Source organism: Chelonoidis abingdonii, chromosome 6, assembly GCF_003597395.2.
Source record: "Chelonoidis abingdonii isolate Lonesome George chromosome 6, CheloAbing_2.0, whole genome shotgun sequence".
Classification (NCBI taxonomy): Eukaryota; Metazoa; Chordata; order Testudines; family Testudinidae; genus Chelonoidis; species Chelonoidis abingdonii.
In genome coordinates, this window is record NC_133774.1 from 6,071,711 (window position 1) to 6,087,285 (window position 15,575).

The following is a 15,575-nucleotide window of genomic DNA, read 5'->3' on the forward strand; positions in this document are numbered from 1 at the left end:
GGGCGTGCTATGCACACATCCCAGCTGTTTAGGTTGGCTGGCATGGGTGGCCATTTCGAGGTCTTATTTCCCCTGAGCCACGAGGGCTGGGAACTCTTAGTACACACTGAGGGAGAGCTGGGAATCCCAGCTTAGCTGGTCCACACTGTATCAGACTTTACCCTGCTAGCTGGATGATGCTGTGTGCACTCGATCCTGTGAGTGTAGTCCAGTTCCTGGCCCGTGCCCCCCTCCCAGCATCCCTCCTACCTTGGGAAAATCCTGCAGGTGCCGCTGCCTTGAAGTGGCTTGGCAGGGGGATCCCAGGGGCATTTCCCAAGGTGACTGAGGCTCTCTCCTCCCTTGCTGCAGCCTGAAGCATGTCTCCAAGCTGCAGGGAGCCTGCAAGAAGATGCAGCTGTTGAATGAGCTGATGGATCGAGGCGGGAACTATGTTGCTGCGGCCCTGCCCTTCGTTACCTCCCTGCTGGCGCGAGGGCTGTCCGAGAGGGTGCTGCTGCTGACACACTCCCTGCCCCAGGCACCGCAGGTAAGCCCTCCCCGCCCCCTTCACAGAGAAACAGCTGCTGCATTACACAGGAGGCTCTAATATCCCCCTCCTGGGGTGCCCCTTCTCCTCGGGCTTCCTGTCTCCTTCCTTTGCTGTGCTGCCTGGGGAGAGGTGGGAAGGGAGAGTCCTTGCCCTGTGCCCCTCTCAGAGGGGGCTGGCTATCTTCCAGACTGAACCAAACTTGTAAAAAGCTGTAGTTGTTTGCTGACTGAGATGGGTGGAGCTCCGTCCAGTTCCCTGCTGTTTTCTTCCCTTTAGAGGCATTCCGGCTTGGGGGCGGGAGGGTGTCAGCACCTTGCAGTACTAGGTTTAATTGCGGCGGATATCCGTTTTTTGCTCCGTAGTTTTGTGTTTTCCAGGGTATCGATTGTTGTGGCTCAGCCGAGGCATGGGATTCGCCGCGAAGGAAGTAAGCCACACAGACATAAGGGATAAATAGTCAAATTCCGTCCGTCCTCCCCCCCCCCGCCCTTCCCCTCTCTCAGTGGGGTCCCTCCCAGACAGGGATTGAGACCCATTGGTGATGGAGGTAGTGAGAGAACTTGCATTGCTGGGCTGTAGCTGATCTGGATAACCAGGCCCCGGCCTGGCAGCGCTACAGCAGAGGCTGGTGGGGGTCAGGGTAGGGCTCTTGAGTACGTCGCCACCCCGTCTGCCTGGCTCCAGAGTTCAGCTCTCCAGAGGGCAGGGGTTCTGGGGAGCAGGTTGGTGGGGTGGATGTACCCAGCAGAGGGGCGGTGGTGCCCGGGCAGGTGCTGCTCTAGCAAAGGTGGCTCCGTTCATACTGTGTTCCCTGTTTCTCCCCAGTGGCCTATCAGCGCAGAGCCCCCGAAGCACAAGGACACCGGACACCTGTCGTTCGGGCTCTTACTCGCCTCTGAGTTTGCCGCTAGCATTTTGGAGAAGGGACCAGAGGCAGATCGACCAGAGGTGAGGACGAGGCTGCTCCTACCTGGGGTTGGGGTGGGGTGGTGCTTACATTGCAGTAGCCCCTGGAAGCCTCACTCAAGGTCCTGTCATGCTAAGTTCTGTGCAAAGGGCTAACAAAGCCGGTCCCCTGGCACAAGCAGCTTACGACGCAAGTACCAGAGACAGCAGGGCGACGTGGGTGCAGGTGATGGCAGGCGATCCTCATGCTAAGCAGCGGCCCCAGCACACGGGCTGCTGAGGGTTCTGTCGGCATTGCAACAGGGGCGAATTAAAGAGGGGCCGGAAGGAGGACGGCTTGGCGGCTTTGAGGATGTTTACAGGGAGCACCACCCCGGCGTAGGGGCAGGCTGGGAGGAAGCGTCACGGTGCCGGAAGGGAAATCGGACACCATGACTGGCAGAGAGGGGAACCGAGCCCTCACTATTGGTTTGTGGGTGGCGATAGGCCAGGCAGACCTAAGGCGCGGGGAGCAATATGCAGTGTGTGTTTGTGCTGGAGGAGGGGACGCCGGGGGAGGGATGCGAAGAGGGGACAATGCGCTCAGAGGGATGAGTCCGGAAGAGGAGCGATGGAGCTGAACCGAGACCCTGCCCCTGATCTCTTCCTCCACACCCGGATCCAACTCTGACATAATAACAGGGAAAATGCTTAGGCCTTCGAGCAGTTCCACGGGCTGGGAGGGTCTCTGCTCCATCAGCTTTAGGCAGATCCTGGGCATATGGGGGCCTGGAGCATCACTGGAATAGAGCTGGAGGCTGTGGTTGCCCCCTGGCAGGCTCTTTCCGCCTACCAAGCCCCCTGTGTCTGACTCTGCTCATTTTAGTGGCTGCTGTGCCCCAGGACACAGTCTGAGCAGCCATGTCCTGCCCGTGGGTCTCCCTGACCTGGAGGGGCCCCACCTCCATGCATGGGGGGAGTTCCATCTCCAGGGCCTTGCTAACAAAGTTTGCAGCCAGTTAGAGGGGTGGCTTTTGGACGCCTGTTTAGTGGGAACTGGCCTGACACCCCCCCCCCCACACCCCACCGACACGGAGTGGTAACAGCTGGTGGTTGCAATCGCTTTGGGCTGGATTCGAACCCCCGGCCTGCTCCCCTGAGCTGTGCTCTGACTACTCTCTCTGCAGGCGGCTGAGTTCCGGAAGTTCTGGGGGGAGAAGTCCGAGCTGAGGCGGTTCCAGGACGGCACTATCTGCGAGGCCGTGGTGTGGGGCGCAGAAACCATGTGCCAGAAGCGCCTCATCCCTGAGCAGATTGTCAAGCACCTGCTGTGGCTGTGAGTAGGGAACGGTGTCTCTGGAGCGACCGCCGCGCTGCCTGGTCAGGGGGGCTGTAGAGCGGGGGCAGGGGTCAGCTGGTGGGTTAGCCGCTGGCTGTAGCCGGGTTCGCTCTGCATGGCTGTACCAGCTCTGGTGCGGATTGGGGTCACCCCATGTCATCAAGACTTAGGTTGTTCTCAGACACAAGTTACTCGGCTCAGGACAGGGGTAACTGGGTGAGGTTTGAGCCTCGAGGAGGATGCCGGCAATTAGCCGCCGTTACCCCATCGATACAAACAAGGCTGTTGGGAGTGGGGACTCCTGAATGCTATTCCTAGCTCTGCCACTGGCTCTGTGGGACCTTGGGGGTGGGGGGCAGGGCAGGTCGCCTCATCCTTCTGTGCCTCAGTTTCCTTATTTCTAAAAGGGGGATTTTATCCCCTTGTAAAGTTCTCTCAGACCTTAAGATAGCAGGTGCTGCATCCGTGCAGGGTGTTCATCCACCCAGTGCTCCGCACATCTGCAATTGGCAGTTTATGCTTATTATCCAAAAACGAGACCCTCACCCTGAACTAAAAGCTTCCCTTGGCTCTACTGATCCCTTCCAGCCCTGCCCCGCAGAGATCCGAGAACAGCAGCTGCAGTGCCCCTGGCAGGTTGGGAGGTTTGGCTGTGAAACCAGCAAGCCTGTAATTCTCTGAGCTCTTCCAGCAGTTCTGAACCCAGGCTCCTTTGGGTGTGTTCCTGATAACTTCTTGGCTTGGGTGGGGGAGGAACAAGGTGACCTCCCTTTCATCTCATAACCCTAACCTTCCTTGGAGGATGAATTCCCACGGCTCCAGTAGGCGCTCGCCGGTGATGGGGGGTATTTCTGCAGGAGGTTGGACCTCCGAGGCTGGGGTCTCACCCATCTCACAACTCCTCTTGCTTTGGTTTGTCTCTGTAGACATGCAGATATTCCTGAATCCTCCATCTGCTACTCAGGAGCCATGCTGGAGTCTTTGATCAGAGCTGGGCGAGAGGTGAGGCCTTGCCTAGAATCCCAGGGTTGGCACAGGAGGTTTCTCTTGGGGGTTTGTGGAAGGAGCCAGGGTGTGAGCGGTGTAGTTCTGGGGCCTAGGGTCTCCTGGCTTGCTACTTGTGAGATGCTGAGGTTCACAAAAGAACAGGAAATGTACCTGTCAGAACGCTCAGTGAAGCCCTGAGCCGGTGCAGCAAATTCACTGGCTCTGTGATGGTCTCATAATCCTTTCCGGCAGTTCCTCTGCTATTCCAGCCCTGAGGCTCCACACACAAATATCGCCTCCTGACGCCCTCGATCCTGACCCAGAACCTTCTTGCTTTTACAGCCGTGGGGTTCCCCATCTCCTCTTCCCCTGTCCTCTCCAGGTCTGCGATTAGCTTGCCTTGCTCTGGTTCCTGTAACCTCCTTTCCGTCCCCTCCACTCTCTCCAGGATTCTGCTGCTAACATCCTCTCCAGCTGTTCAGTCCGTTTTCTCCCATCCTCCAACCTCCTGCTGGCTCCCTGTCTGTGCCCCAAAATTAAGTTATTCTGTGCCCCCATTTTAGACAGAATAACTTAATTTTGGGGTGTTTGATTTTTGTTATCAAAATTTGAAATTTTCTACAGAAAGCAGATGCTTTTTGTGGAAAAAACATGTTTTAATCAAAAATCAGATTTTCTGTTGAAAAACAGTTTAGATGGAAAACTTTCACCCAGCCCTGCAGCTTGCCTTAAGAGCTATAAAAGCACCTTCGGAAGCGGTCCCGCCATGACTCTGGGGGATGGATTTGGTGGGACCCATCTCTGACTTCCATAATCCAAAGCAGATTTGCACGGAGCTGTTTATTTTATCATTAAGACTAAGATTGTGTCATGGAGGTCACAGATTCTGTATTGCCTATGAGCATGTCCCCTGCTAGCCAGGCCAGGGAACATTGGCCAGTGAGAGGGAGACTGTGGAGAAAGGGTGAACAAATGGTCCTACCCTTTGTTGGAGCAGCCTTTTAAAGACTTCATCTGCAATACCAACTGGTTCTGCAGAGGGCAGTGCTGCTCTCTCATAAAATCAGGCATCCTGCAGCTGTGACTCCATCTGCCTTAGCACGGCCCCTCTGAGCTGCATCTTTGAGATCTCTCTCTGTTCCTGTTCTTTTGTTTGGTCCAGGTCCTCTCCTGAGGGTGATGGATGGAAATTCCTCTCTCCTCTTTGCTGACTGTATGCCCTCACTGGGCTGTCTAGGCACCCTTGACATTTCCTCTCCCTCCTCGGTGGTATACTCTGCAGATGCCTGTCCTGTTAGTCGTGTGGTAGTGGTGTAGTACCCGGAATGGAATGCAGCAGCCAGGCTGTGCAGTGTGAAGGACTGGTGCCTCCCTTCTCCATGATACAGTGCCTACCCCTGGCAGCTTTTCCCTTATTTACATCTATGTTGCATAGCCCTGGACATTTCTAATTTGTTCTCTACTGGTGTGTGTGTTTCAGCCTTGCTACTTCCTCAGCTTCTCCGTTAGCGTGTACAGTATTATTCTTTGTGCTTCCTTTAGTCCCTTTTATAGGGATCTCTTCCCCTGCCACTGAAAAGCAGTTTCTTCTGGGGTGGGACATGGCAACTGTTGAACAGCCCACAGCAGCGGCTGTGCTTGGCTCCTGGTACTCCTTTCCCTCCCTGTGGTGGCAGGGAGCAGCTGCCAGTATTCAGACTGCTCCGTGTCCGTGGTGGTGTTGGCCTGGTGATTCTGCATCCTGCCAAGCGCAGAAGTTGGTGGGGGAACTGGTCAGTTGGCAGAGCTGCACAGTGGGAGAAGCAGCAGGAGGGTTGCAGCTCCCTGCTGCCGTGGTTGAGGATGCCAGCCTGGTGAAGGGCAGGGGTCCCTGGTTGGTTCAGTGGCACCTGCACTTACAAAGGAGTACGGGGAGGACTGAGCACCGCCATCTGACCGCCTGGGGTGTTCTCAGCCTGCAGGGACTGGGGAGGAGGCTATGGTCAGCATCATCCGCTCCTGTGACGACTTGAGCCGCAAGCTCTGGAATCTGGAGGGGCTGCCGCTGACGGTGACGGCCGTACAGGGGACCCACCCGGCCCTCAGATACACGGACGTGAGTCGTGTGTGTGGTGTGAACATGAGCGATGGGAATGAGTGTGCCCCTCTTCACCCCCTCCCCCCCAGCAGGCTCAGCATGGGGTGGGGGGCTGGGTAACCTCCTACCAATGGTGTGGAGCCACGAGCTGGGAGTGGAAGGCTGGAGGCAGGGAAGGACTGCTGTGAGGTACTGGAGGCTACGGCTGTCGCTTCACTCCCAGCCTGGGTGGAGGAGCCAGCCTTGCTAGGGAGCAGCACTTGGTCCCCTTCTCCCCTCCCAGGGATGAGCCCCCAGCCTTCACAGCACTCCCAGTCCCTGCTGGGGAGCGGAAGAGCCTGTTCAGGAGGCCAACCTGGGTCTTGCATGTGGCCATGGGGAGCACTAGGCCCCAAGCCAGCCCTGGGTAGCTGGAGTTTGGATGGTGCCACCGCAGGGGTGGGTGATCCAGCACCTTGGGAGCTATGAGAATGGGGCCCTGACTGTACCGTGTTCTGTTGTTTGTACTGCAGTAATTCTCCTAGGCCCTGGTCGGGGAGAAGGCTCCACTGCATTGGATGCTGTATGTACGCTCACTCCCAAGCATCCTAGGAGCTGCCACGGAGGAACAGATCCAGTGGCTTTTCTCCTGTGCTGTCCTGTCTCCTGTGCAGCTTCCCTGGCCGATGACCCACCTGGGCCCTGGAGCATGAGGCTTGTGCGGTCCTGGTGTCATGCACACGGCTGCTTGCGTGGCCGTGCTCTTGCTGCATGTGATGGTTGGCACGAGTATGGCACCATGTTTGGGAGGGACGTGCCGCCTCGCTGAGTGCACCCTGCTTTCTCCAATATCAGCCCATTAAACTCCAGTCTGGCTGTGTCCTAGGTCTTCCCTCCAACCCCCATGAAACCGGATTATTTGCACCATGTGAGGATCAAGGATAAGGAGTTGCTGCTTCCATTGGCTGAGAAGCCCTGCCCGGCGTATATAGCCCCAATGAAAGGTAGTGTAGCAAGGAGGGGAAGCTGAGGCATGGGGAGGCTGGGGGGAATAACTTGCCCAAGGTTACATGTGAAGTCCTACGTTTGTGCTGGATCTGGGAACCAAACCCAGGAGTCCTGGCTCCGAGTATGTTGCTCTAGCCACTAAGCCGCCCAGCCCTCTGCATTGTGACTTGGTGTCTCACTCTTGCCCCGGGCTCACCATGTTCCTGTTGCTGCTTTAACCCCTCAGTCGTGTGCCATATGGAAGGGAGTGGCCAGTGGCCGCAGGACAAAGAAGCCATCAAACGTGTCAAAGCCGCTTTCCACCTCCGCCTGGCCGAGCTCCTCAACCAGCAGCACCAACTCCTCTGCCGGCCTGCGGCCACCCACACAGACGTGTACAAGGTACAGAGAAGGGAATCTGGGGTGGGGGCGGGGGCAGGCAGGGATCCTTCTTTGATGGGCTGGTCTCAGGAGTCACGGATCTTTTGTGCCTGGCTTCCTGCGAGGGAGCCAAAGGGGCTGTGGGGTGTGTACAGTGCCTGACGCCACCAGCTGCAGAACTGGGATTCTGGCTGGCAGGTTGCAGGGATCACCAGGCGTGAGGCAGGCGTGCAGCTCCTTTTCTTGGAAGGCTAGTCCCTGTGTGTATTCCACAGGGGGTACGCATGTACCCGGAGCTGGAGAACGTTGAAAGCAGCGTCTGTTGGTCCGCACACATGCCCTGGCTCACCTTGTGCCTCTGACCAAGGAGATAAAGGGTGGGGTGGACCAACTGCCTCCCCAGTTCCTTCTTGTTGCCGCATGGTCATAGTCATAACATCCAGTGTCTGAAGCTTCAGCTTTATTCCTTTATCGGTGAGCACAGAGCGAGATAGCTGTAAGTAGCTTTTGGAGGTTTGAGCTTAAAAGTTCTATCTGTTTTTTAGTTAGTCTCTCTCCAGGCTTGGGGAGCTCTGCTTCCACTCCTCCGCCCCTCCCCCGTCCCTTCCCTGTTTCTGGTAATGAGCTATGCACAGGACTCTGGGCTGATCAGACCCAGGCTGGGGCAGCCCCCCTTTACATAGACCTGACTCAGCAAGGGGTGCCTTCTGCCCAGAAGATCTCTTATTGGGGTCTTCTCAGGAGAGCAGGGAGCATTCTCATAAGCATGAGACTAAGTATTCCTCCAAATCCACTTTGAAGAAGGCAGTCTGGTTCAGCGCGACAAGAAAGTTTACAAGTCTAGGGCTCCCATTGGCACTACGTGGCGATCTGGCAGCACTGTTACCTCGCAAACACAAGCCACCAATGGAAGACAGATCCCTGAGAGCATTGGTTACCTGCAGTACCATCCTTGACTTCCATGGCAGTGGCACAGACGGTCTCCACTGCGACTCTGGTGGTTCGGGCAGATGTTAGCCTTCTTGCTACAGGAAGAGCCGGGACCTACACTCCTCCAGAAAACAAATTCTTTCTCCCAGGCCAAGTCTCCCCTCCTTTGGGTCCCTCCCTTGACTCCCCCAGGAGAGCTGACCTTTGGGAGGAGTCGGTCTCCCATTTCATCTTCTGGCTATGACTTCCATCCAGTGGTGCTGGTGGTACCTCTGTTGGACCCAGAATCAGCTTTCTTCTCATCAGGAGATTCTGAACCGCCCAATGAACTGTCACTCCCTCCTCCAAGACACACCTTCCTAGTCATAGGGGCTGGACGAGTTCAGGACCAAACCTCCACTTCATCACCTGCCTTGAAACTGTCAGTACCCCATGCCATGGGAACCTCCGCAACCCCCATTCGATCCATCCTATTGGTTATACTGGGGGCTGTGGGACCAGTACCATTCTGCAGAGCTGGTCTGGCCTGCTAGGGAGTCTCCTCTTCCCTCCACTTTGAGAGGGCAAACCGGAACTGCCCCCGGCCCAACTGAGGAGTATGCACCAGATCTGGTGGCTCCATGGGAAATGATAAGATGGCCGTCAGTGTCTCCATCTCCAGATAAGGTGGTGACTCCAGTGTCTCCAACCCCCATTTGATGATTATCAGCACTTCCAAGAGCTGCTTCGCACAATTGCAGGGGAGCTGCAGATTCATCTTAAGGTATTGAGGATCCTGAACCTCAAGTTCCTGGATGTCCTCCAGTCCTCTGGCCCCAGTCGAATAGCGTTCCCTGTTAACTGGAGCCAGCTAGAGCAGTCTGGCCTACCTCAGCTAACTGTGCCCATACCCCCAAGAGAGCAGAGAAATAGTACTATGTTCCAGCCAAAGTAGCGGGATTTCTGTGTTCTCATCCTGCCCCATACTCTTTAGTGGTCCAGGAGAGATCCAGGGAACAACATCTACAATCTCCCCTGACTGATACAGAAGGCAAGCGTCTCGACTTACTGGGAAGGAAGGTCTTTTCTTCTTCTAGCCTCCAGTTCAGAAGATCTGACTACCAAGCGCTAATGGCTAAGTACAACTTCCTGAACTACTCAAAATTCATGGACTTTGCCGACAGGCTTCCATAGCAAGATAGAGCTAGTTGGCAGGCCCTTATAGAAGAAGGCAAATTTGTTTCCAGGACTACTCTCCAATCAGTGGCAGATGCAACTGATACATCTCTCAGGGGAATGATCATTGCCACCTAATGCTCAGAGAGTCATGGCTCCATGCTTTGGGGTTTCCCAGAGAAGTCTAGAACACTGTAGATGGTGTACTCTTTGAGACTCCTCTGTTTAATCAGGAGATGGATGAGTCCATACACACGCTAAAGGACTCCAGGGCTGCACTCCACTCCCTGGCAATGTATATATACCTGCCCCAAAGAGAGAATTCCACCAGCAAAGATACAAGCCTAGACCGATGGCTCAGCAGTTCTATCACCAGAGGCCTTTTGACCCAACCCGTAAGAAGCAGGGGTTCAAAAGCCATGCTTGGCCTCTGCTTCCTCATCCCAATCCAATGGGGGTGCAAATTACTTAAATCCTACGCTTCATGACCCATATGCATGCTTTGGAGGTCGTTGTCTAGCTCTTTTTTTTTTTTTTTTTCAATACCTGGAGTGCAATAACAATGGACAAGTGCGTGCGAATGTCATCCATTCTGGCTATATGATGGAGTATACGTCCCTACCCCCTCCAAAGCCCCCTTCCCCACCTCCACCCTTGTGAGAATGTTCTCAGATGAGAAATGGAGTCCCTCTTACGGTGCAGAGCAATAGAGTGGGTTCTTGAGTACCAAGGGAGGGGTTTTTTGCTCAATATATTTCCTAGGCAGTTGGAGACCCATTCTCGACCTGCCATCTCAACAGCTTTATTCACAAACTCAAGTTTTGCACGGTCACAGTGTCATCTGGAATTCCATCCTTGGAAAAGGACATGTGGTTTACAGCCCTTGACATGAAGGATGCCTTATTTTCTCATGGACATCAGCCCCACTCACAGACGCTTTCTCAGAGTCGTGGTGGGCTCTGACCACTTTCTGTACAGAGCATTCCCTTTCGGCATTGCTATCACCCCCAGAGTTTTTACCGAGGTGTTCTCTATAGTAGCAGCCAGTATCAGACACCATGGTGTCACTCTCTTCCTCTACCTCGATGATTGGCTCCTTGTCACCGGGTCATGCCAAGAGGTTTTCGCATCCATTCGACAATCCTGCAACTCTTTTTTCCTCTTTGGGGGTCAGTGTAAATGCCAAAAAACTTGTCCTCTCCCCATGCTGACTTTAGACTTCATTGGGGCATCCTCAAATTCAGTCACAGCAAGGGCTTTCCTGCCGAGGGATAGGTTTCAGGCTATGACTGATCTTATTGACCAGGTCATAAGCAGCTCCCAAGTACCTGTCAAGATTTTTCTCTCTTCCAGGTCATATAGCTTCATGCGATTATGTCATGCCATTTTCAAGATGCCATCTCTGTTGCCTACAAGTGTGGCTTCAAACAGTGTACTCGCCAAACTGGCGGTCCATGAACGTCATAGTGACTGTTTCTGTCCAAGTGATACAATCCCTGTCATGGCAGAAGAATCCCCGCTAGGTATGTGTTGATGTTCCCTTCTTCGCCTTCACTCTGGACAAAAGAATCATTACCAACACACCCCGTTGGGTCCGAGAGCCCAGAAGAACAACTGTCTAGCGCTGGTGTGACAGATTTTCATTATCAATCTGCCTGGGCCATAGTTGATCAGACTGGGGCCACAGGATCTTTTCTGGGGAGGAGAGGATGAGGCACACCAAGTGTCTACGTTTTAAAGCTTTACTGATAAAATAGTAAAATCACAGCAGAGAGTGCTGGAAATGCTCCCACGTCACTCAGGGGAAGAAAGAAAGCGTTAATGCCCCAATCCCTAACCCAGTTTTATACTCTCACACGCACGTCAGGGAGGGGGAGGGGGATGGGGAGTGCTGTCGTGGGCCAAGGATCAGCTGTGCTCTCCAAGTTGCTTCAGCTCTCAAGAGGGTTTTAAGTCCTGGGCTCCTTGGGTGGGTTTTCGTTCAGGGAACTCTGCTACTGGTGCGCTTTGTACCAGTCCAAACTGGCTTTCTGTGGTCTCTTCAACTTTCCCCAAAACACACTGGTTTCAGGGCTGTGAGACAGTTCTGTTTGTTCCTGTCTGGCCTTCGCCGTCTTGCTCCTTTTCCCGGCCCCTGCATTTTGTTCAGCAACTTTCCTTTCTAACGGCTGGGCAGGGGGTTTGGACTGTCTTGGCAAGTAGCAGCTGGCCTTGGGCTGGGGTCAGCTTCTTACCTTCGGACTGAGCTTGCTAGTTGCAGCGTTGAGTTAACCCATTCTCTGCTTTCTTCTTTCTCTCCCCCCTCCCTTCCCCCCCCCCCAGTCTCTCGTACACCTGCAAAGGAGTTTTCCATTCTCCATTCACACACCTTTAACCCTCCCCAAAATGCTTTGCGATGCTTGCAGCAGCGTTAGCAATATACAGTGCTGATTTACCTTCCTAGGGGACTCCCTAGGGGAGGGGGCAATTGGGTTGTGACGTTGGACATCTAGAGAGTCCAGGGTGCACATCAATGTTCTGGAGTTGTGGGCCGTTTGAAGGGCTTGTGAAGCTTTTCTCCCGCTCATTCAAGGTCACTGTGCCATTGTGATGTTGGACAACATCACAACAGTCCTTTATATCAACCAACGGGGCGGAGCGAGGTCTATTCCCCCTGTGCACAGAAGTGGTCAGTCTGCGGAGCAGGTGCATTGGCAGTCTGCCTCCCAGGAAACCAGAACGTGCTAGTGGAATCTCCCAGCAGACATTGTGCTGTTGCTCTGAGTGGGAGCTACACGACTCTGTGGTGAACGATGTTTTGACTCCGTGTGGGAACACTACCAGGGACCCATTCATCTCTCAAACAGTCAGGAACCATTAGCTTCTGGCGCCTTGTCTCTCCTGTCCATGAAGGTTGCATTCCTGGTTGCCATCCCCTCAGCCAGGAGGGCTGGTGAGCTTGGGGCATTGTATTTCATAAAGACATTTTTTTCATTACATTTACACCCTGAATTAACCCCTTAAGCAGTTTGCATTTCACCTGAACCAGTCAGTTCGCTTACTTGTGTTCTTCCCAAAACCTCTTACGCCCTCAGAAGAAAGGAGACTCCAATCCCTCCATGTTCAGCAAGCCTGAGCCTTTTACCTGCAGAGAACAAAACCAGTCCGAAACTCTCCTAGACCGAAAGGGTCAGGGGTCAGGCTATCTCCTCTTAATCTCCAAATGGATCTCAGCAGACCAAAATACAGCCCTCTGGCTGTCTAGTCTTCCCCCCTCCTCATGGGGTGAGAGCTCATTCCACAAGAGTGCAAGCAATGGCCATGGCATTGCTTCAGTAAGCACCTTTACTTGATATCTGCAAGGTGGGTAGTTCAAGCAGCTTTCACACCTTTGTGAGATGCTACGTCTTGGTAGCGGATTCCTCTGTTTGGTGCATCTTCTGGAATGGCGGTCCTTGGTTTGGCTGTGCTATTCACTATCTCACACTCTCCTCCTTTCGTAGTCCTGCTTTTCCATCACCCACAGTGGAATACACAGAGGGATCAGTGCTCAAAAAAGAAAGTTATTTTACCTTGTAATAACTGGAGGTTTTTCAAGATCTGTGGTCCTTCTCTGTGTTCCACTACCCATCCTCCTTCCCCTCTGCTTTGGATCTTCTGTGATTCATGGTGGAGAAGGAACTGGAGAGGTGGTCACCCTGCCTTTTATCTCCTTGGTTGGAGGCACCAGGTGAGCCAGGGTGTGTATGCAGACCAGTAGTCACTGCTTTCGGAGTTCTCCAGCTCTGGGCACATGGAGTGCGTGCATACCCACAGTGAATAACTGAGAGGGATGACATATCTCCAAGAACCTCCAGATACTATAAGTAACTTTTTCTTTTCTGCATCCTTGCCTTGGGGATACAAGTTCAAGGCACAGTCTGTGTATGTTTCTCTGGGCTCCTGCCCACACCCGCCATAGCTCACTCTCCTACTTGCTCTCTCTCAGGATGGCTATGTTTTCCGTCTCCAAGTGGCCTACCATAGGGAGCCCCAGATCTTGAAGGAGGTGGTCACTCCGGAGGGGATGCTGAAATACCGGGACACAGAGGAGTCTCAGCAGCTGGAGCTGGAGACACTCCACCTGCCCTACCTGACCAGCTCTCTGCACGGGTAAGGAAGAGGGTATGTCCTGCAGGGAGAGAGGCGTGCATTATAGGTGTGACTGTTGGTGCCTGGAGGGGCCACACTGAGATTGCTTAATCAGGGCAAACTGCAAAGAATGGGACAGACGATCCCCCAAACTAGTGGTTATTATAATTAGGATCACCAAGCCAGCAACAAAACAGCTTCTACAATACCTTCCTGGCTACCCAGAAGCCAAAACCACAACTCCCTTAAAGTAACCCAGCTTTGGGCTTCCACTCAGACAGCCAAGTCAAATATGATGAGGATTATGAAAAAGCTTGTTCATCATATAAAAAGTCCTACCAATCCCAAGTGATCAGACACATTACCCACTAGGTCAATGAATATCTCAGATCTTACCCAAATATGTGCTTACGGCTAATTCTTATTAACTAAACTAAGATTTATTTTAAAAGAGAGAGAGTGAGAATATTGTGGTTAAAAAATCATTGTACATACAGATATGAATAAAGTTTTTAGGTCAGTTTCATAGTAGAGCTGCTGAGTTGCAAAAAGTTCTTTCCAGAATCAGTTCATCAGGTTATTGTTCGAATAGATAGTCCATATAAAGAGTTTGTTCAAATTCTTCCATGGGAAATATCAAGGCAATCCAGACTGGAGCTGGAGACCTCTGTCTCATGACTCAAGTTTCCCCTGACCAAGCTTAAGCAGATCTGAGATACAGGATCAGTGTAAAGTTTTTTTTTAAAGATCTCTGGCAGGCTATGATAGCCTCTTGACAGCAGGTATTCCTTGGGTGAAGCATTGCAGCTTTGAGGTAAAACCTTCTATTTCCTATGTACACACAGGTACTTAGTTGCATTCATCAGCATAAGATAATTACCCATTAAGAGTTCATAGATGGTTTGTCTATATTTCTCTTTGAAGTTTATAGTAATGGTCTTATTACACCCAAGTTCCATCTAAATGTTAATATTCCCTTCTAATCTCTGAATCAAGGCTGTAGTAACAGACAGGAACCATCTGGTTACATTGTTAATCTCTAACGAGATATAAGTAAACACATACGAATACCTTTTAGTGTTTACCTCTAATTTTCTAACAATGTAGGCTTGCTCTAGTCTATTGGACATGGCTGTGTAAGCTATTTATAAGGAATGGCCCTAATTACCATTTACATACGTTTCTAATATGCCTTTAAAGGTTGCATTTGGGTCATTTAGCCTGCTAGTTGCGTAACCCTTTCTGGCTCAGTGTCACAGTAGGGAACAGGTCCTCCAGCTCTCAAAATCTATAAGGAACAGGCAGAGCATTGTGGGGGGCAGAGGGCAAGAGGAGTGCATTGTGGGTAGGGAACTGATTGGCAGCTTTCTGCTAGATCTGAGAGACCTTTCCCTCCAGTTATGGTGACCGGTGGGTCTGGGCAGTTGCTCAGGAGCAAAGTAATAGCAGTTGTAGCAGCAAGGCTACGGAGTGAATGAGACTGACCCATTCCCCCTTCCCTTGCCAGAAAACCCCAGCAAACCCAGTGCCTGCAGTGCACTCACAGCAAACGATCCATCTGTTCACAGCTCTGCAATCAGGCCATTGGGGTGGCTTGGGAGACTGGGATAATGAGGTGATGCTGCTGCTTCTCTTCCTTCTCCCTGCAGGCTCCAGCAGCAACACCCCGCCTTCAGCGGCACTTCCCGGCTAGCCAAGCGCTGGGTCCGCGCCCAGCTGCTGAGTGACAGCCTCTCGGATGAGTGCATGGATCTGCTGGCGGCGTCTCTGTTCCTGCACCCAGCACCTTTCACCCCGCCGAGGTAAGAACCAGGGAGCCCTGGCCTCACTGCTTTTTGTGTTGGATTAACTCCCTCCTGTTTTCTCGGGGTGCTTTGGGTGAGTCTGCCCAGGTGACTGGGAGTCTGCCTGGGCAGCTGGGAGAGGAGGGGGACAGGGCTGGGAGTCCACCCCAGCACACTCACTGCGATTTTAATGGCTTATTAGTGAAGCGCAGTTGGGGACCAGTTCAGTCCTGAGAAGCTGAATGGGTGACTGGTCCAAAGCCCTGAGCCCCCATGGGCGATGAGTAGGGACCTACCAAATTCACGGTCCATTCTGGTCAACTTCAGGGCCAGAGGGTTGTCAAATTTGGTCAATTTCACGATTTCAGGAGCCGCTGGAGGGGCCCTGGAGCTAGGGGGAGGGGGCAGAAGCAGAGACCCCAGCCCCTG

At 53.1% G+C, this 15,575-nt stretch overlaps 1 protein-coding gene across 3 annotated transcripts in view; it reads left to right on the top strand.

Moving 5' to 3' along the window:
• NOL6 (nucleolar protein 6) overlaps positions 1–15,575 on the top strand; it is a 67,232-nt gene that overhangs the window by 13,509 nt on the left and 38,148 nt on the right. For all 3 annotated transcript variants that reach the window (XR_004373637.2, XM_032779849.2, XM_032779848.2), the window contains exons 12-20: positions 352–529; positions 1,358–1,480; positions 2,605–2,753; positions 3,683–3,758; positions 5,698–5,838; positions 6,686–6,803; positions 7,034–7,188; positions 13,220–13,383; positions 15,012–15,164. Coding sequence is in view for 2 of the 3 variants with exons in the window: in XM_032779849.2 (XP_032635740.1) it covers positions 352–529; positions 1,358–1,480; positions 2,605–2,753; positions 3,683–3,758; positions 5,698–5,838; positions 6,686–6,803; positions 7,034–7,188; positions 13,220–13,383; positions 15,012–15,164 (1,257 nt within the window). In the remaining variant the exon portion in view is untranslated. The remainder of the gene's footprint in view (positions 1–351; positions 530–1,357; positions 1,481–2,604; positions 2,754–3,682; positions 3,759–5,697; positions 5,839–6,685; positions 6,804–7,033; positions 7,189–13,219; positions 13,384–15,011; positions 15,165–15,575) is intronic.